The 3,830-nt window shown below is 47.6% G+C and overlaps 1 protein-coding gene across 1 annotated transcript; it reads left to right on the top strand.

Moving 5' to 3' along the window:
• Positions 1-371: 371 nt before the first annotated feature.
• Positions 372-2,736, top strand: Twdlt (TweedleT). Its single transcript, XM_072898297.1, has 3 exons — positions 372-460; positions 1,503-2,165; positions 2,273-2,736. Exons 1-3 carry the CDS (start codon positions 446-448, stop codon positions 2,489-2,491), a joined length of 897 nt encoding a protein of 298 aa, XP_072754398.1. The 5' UTR covers positions 372-445; the 3' UTR covers positions 2,492-2,736.
• The last annotated feature ends 1,094 nt before the right edge of the window (positions 2,737-3,830 follow it).

Here is a 3,830-nt window from a genome sequence, read left to right as displayed (position 1 = left end):
GTTATCACGCATAAAAAAAAAAGAGAGACACAACTAGATAGAAGTCATAAATGATACATCATAAATAATACACTCGTAATAAAATGTCTTATGGAGAAGCACATTTCTCACGCTCGTTTATCATCAAAATCCACGCTGTACGTCAAGCACGCGAATCATAATCGATCCTAGCCGAATCGAATGGATGAATTTCAACGAAAGTACAGAGATAAATTTGTATGATGCGCACGAGGGTCTGTCTTCTCACAAGAAGAAGCAAGAGTTGGAGAAAAAAAAAGAGAAAGAGAAAGAGAGAGAGAGAGAGAGAGAGCGATTTGCAATAGCTCCGTCGCATCTCATAGGTGATGGGTCGAGGCATCGAGTGGGGCCCAGGCTGGCCCGTATAAAAGGGGGCTTCAAGACATCCGCGGAGCATCAGTCCTCAAATCAAGGAACGGCAGCAACCATGAGGGCATTCGTGGTGAGTAGCGAGAATTTCTCGTTTCTCCGATTTCACGTTCCTCATTATATCTTCCTTCTTCCGTCATCTCTTCTTCTTCCTCTCCACCGTTGTTTGATCAGATTTTCCTTTGTCTCTCTCTCTCTCTCTCTCTCTCTCTCTCTCTCTCTCTCTCTCTCTCTCTCTCTCTCTCTTTCTCTCTTTCTCTTTTCGAATACGGAGATCGGCGTGAAAAATTATGCGAGATTTCTCGAAGAGGATGAGAGAAACGAAGAGAAAAAAAAATTTGTACAAGATCGAGATCGTGATCGGGGGTTCCATCGCGGGAGGACGCGCGGGAGAAAGTAAAAGGGTAGGGAGGGGGCACGGGGGACATTGTGTGCGGTGTCAATGTACTCCGTGATAGTGACCAACCTGGGAACCGGTTCAGTGATTGTGCTACTTCTCTAGTTTCCGCGAGATTAAAAGAAAAAGAATTAAATACTGAATTATCTCTCTTTCTCTCTCTCTCTCTCTCTCTCTCTCTCTCTCTCTCTCTCTCTCTCTCTCTCTCTCTCTCTCTCTCTCTCTCTTTCTCTCAGTTTATGTAACAAGCTAATGACATGGAAAGCGGCTGATGGCTAAACGAAAAGGATGCATCCTCCGTGCTCGTGAAACCACCGCCGCTTTTTTTCCGAAAATATCTTTAAATACGTTAGAGGATTCATTATTTTGAAAATTTAGATAAATGCTTTTATATCATATCTATTATCTGAAAAAAAAAAAATGCGTAAGAAAACTAAGAACTCATTTATTAACGCATCAAATACCAAACAATATATCTTTATAATTTATAATTTATTTATTCTTTTTTTTTTAAATATTGACAGACTTTTATAAGAGATATTAAATATCTCCCAATTTCACAATATACTGAATAATTTGCAATTATAATAAATTGTGCAGAAAAAGTAGAAAACATCCACGCGATGAAGAAATAAAAAAAATATTTGAAATAATGTTATACAAAACGATATATCGTAATAATGGTAATAAAATCGATTCTTTTTCCATATAATTACAGATCCTGGCGCTCGCCGCGACGGCGATGGCGCGGCCGGAAGCCGGATATAATTACCCGAGCCAACCGAGCAACAGCTACGGTGCTCCCGGTGGTGGCGGAGGTTTCGGCGGAACTGGCGGTGGACTCGGCGGTCTCGGTGGCGGACTCGGCGGTGGACACGGAGGCGGCGGCGGATTCGGCGGCGGTGGCGGATTCGGCGGCGGCGGCGGATTCGGCGGCGGCGGCGGCGGCGGATTCGGCGGCGGCGGCGGCGGCGGATTCGGCGGTGGCGGCGGATTCGGCGGCGGCGGCGGTGGCGGATTCGGCGGAGGCGATTTCGGCGGCGGATTCGGAGGCGGCGGCGGCGGCGGCGGCGCCGCGCTCATTCAAAAACACATCTACGTTCACGTCCCGCCCCCGGAGGCACCCGAGGACAGACCGATCAGGCCGATCGCACCCCTAGCCCCGCCGCAGAAGCACTACAAGATCATCTTCATCAAGGCGCCCACTCCGCCAACCCCGACCGCGCCTGTAATCCCGGCGCTACCGCAGCAGGATGAGCAGAAGACGCTCATCTACGTCCTGGTGAAGAAACCCGAGGAAGCGCCCGAGATCAACTTGCCCACCATCGCGCCCACTCAACCCAGCAAACCGGAAGTCTACTTTATCAAATACAAGACGCAGGTAAGAAGGAAATATTATCCGCGCGTAAACATTGTTCAGCGGGAAGCGAGAAAATCTTAATAAACCTCGAGACCTTCGTTTAATTTCTCTCTTTTATCGCATCGCAGAAGGAAATTACCGGCGGCGGCGGAATCGGTGGAGGTCACGGTGGCGGCATCGGCGGCGGCATCGGCGGCGGCATCGGCGGCGGAATCGGCGGCGGAATCGGCGGCGGCATCGGCGGCGGCATCGGCGGCGGAATCGGCGGCGGCACCGGCATCGGTGGCACCGGACCGAGCGGACCCAGCACGAGTTACGGGGCACCCGGTGCGTCCGGGCCATACTAGTCAATTCACCGCTACCCCAAAAGTCGCGGCCCCTCCGTCCTTCTCCTCCATCTTTCACCGACACACACGCACACACCGCTCAACACATACCTCTAACACGATCAGCGACGACGATACTTGCCGTATTGACGTATCGCTGTGTTGTATATCGCGCGATCGCCGAGAGATAAAGACGACAACGATGATGAAGACGGCGATGATGATGACGATGTTGAATACGATGACGACGACGACGATAGTGATGATGATAACACGGATGACGATGATGATGATGATGATAATATCGATGATCACAACGACGACTACCACGATGATGATGATGATGACGACGATAATAACGATGATGATGATGATGATGATGATTACGACGACTAGAGCGAGGGAGAGATGTTTTTTTATACTTATTTTTTGCAAGAAAACGGTGGCGAAATAAAGCTTTTTTTTATGTATTTTTACATAAAACTATGTCTACGTTTTCAACTCATTGTATACCCTTCCCATTCGATTAGTTGGATGATTTAACGGAATTCCGATGATCTCGAAAAGTCTAAAACAAGATCTATCGCGTTTTAGGCAAATTCGTGAAATTTTCATCGGTTTTTCCGAGATTTTACGGATATATATCTGTGCAAATAGAAAAAAAAAAACCTAATCGCACTCTTTCTCTTCTTGGAAATCTCGTTTGACCGCCATTTTTACGGATCATCAATTTCACGCCGATCCGTGATATCATTAATTAATCCCGATAGTCTCTTGTCTACATTACATGATTGGCGGTATCGTTATTTTACGATTAGTAAACGACATGCTTTGTACAAGGGAGATAAAAATCAGTAACAGCCGCACTCTTGTTATTATAGTGGCATTTCGGGCACCGAGAGCTTCGTCGGGCAGGCAAGTGCCACGGGGTTAATTCCCGCGGTATCTTCCTTTCTCAGCGCGTTTCCGTATGAGAAACCCGCCAAGTGTTGCGCGACAATGGCAACAATTCTCTCGTTGATTCTCATTACAAGAGAGAGAAGAAGAGATGACGAGAGGAAAACATCGCTGCCACGTTTATCTCTTTCCGAAAAGGTAGCGCATCTCTCGCACGAGGAGAAACTTTCACTGCTCCTAAACAACCGCTAATCAAGAGACGAGAGCGATGTTCGTCGCCAGATTTCGTTCAGTCGTTTCTCTTGCTTCTCTCTCTCTCTCTCTCTCTCTCTCTCTCTCTCTCTCTCTCTCTCTTACTTTCCTGACGCGTTGACTTCTGGAAGAAGTTTTTATGAGCTAGTTGACGATGATTCGATGAAACGTCCACGAAATGGCACACAAGAGGATTTCCCTTGTTCGCGCG

The sequence above is a fragment of the Anoplolepis gracilipes genome, chromosome 8, assembly GCF_047496725.1.
Source record: "Anoplolepis gracilipes chromosome 8, ASM4749672v1, whole genome shotgun sequence".
Taxonomy (NCBI): Eukaryota; Metazoa; Arthropoda; class Insecta; order Hymenoptera; family Formicidae; genus Anoplolepis; species Anoplolepis gracilipes.
This window is presented reverse-complemented; position numbering and strand designations above follow the sequence as displayed.

Excerpts from the sequence above, each read along its gene's own strand:
- Twdlt (XM_072898297.1), top strand. Across the intron at positions 2,166-2,272 it reads TTATCAAATACAAGACGCAG|AAGGAAATTACCGGCGGCGG; the intron begins GTAAGAAGGAAA and ends ATCGCATCGCAG.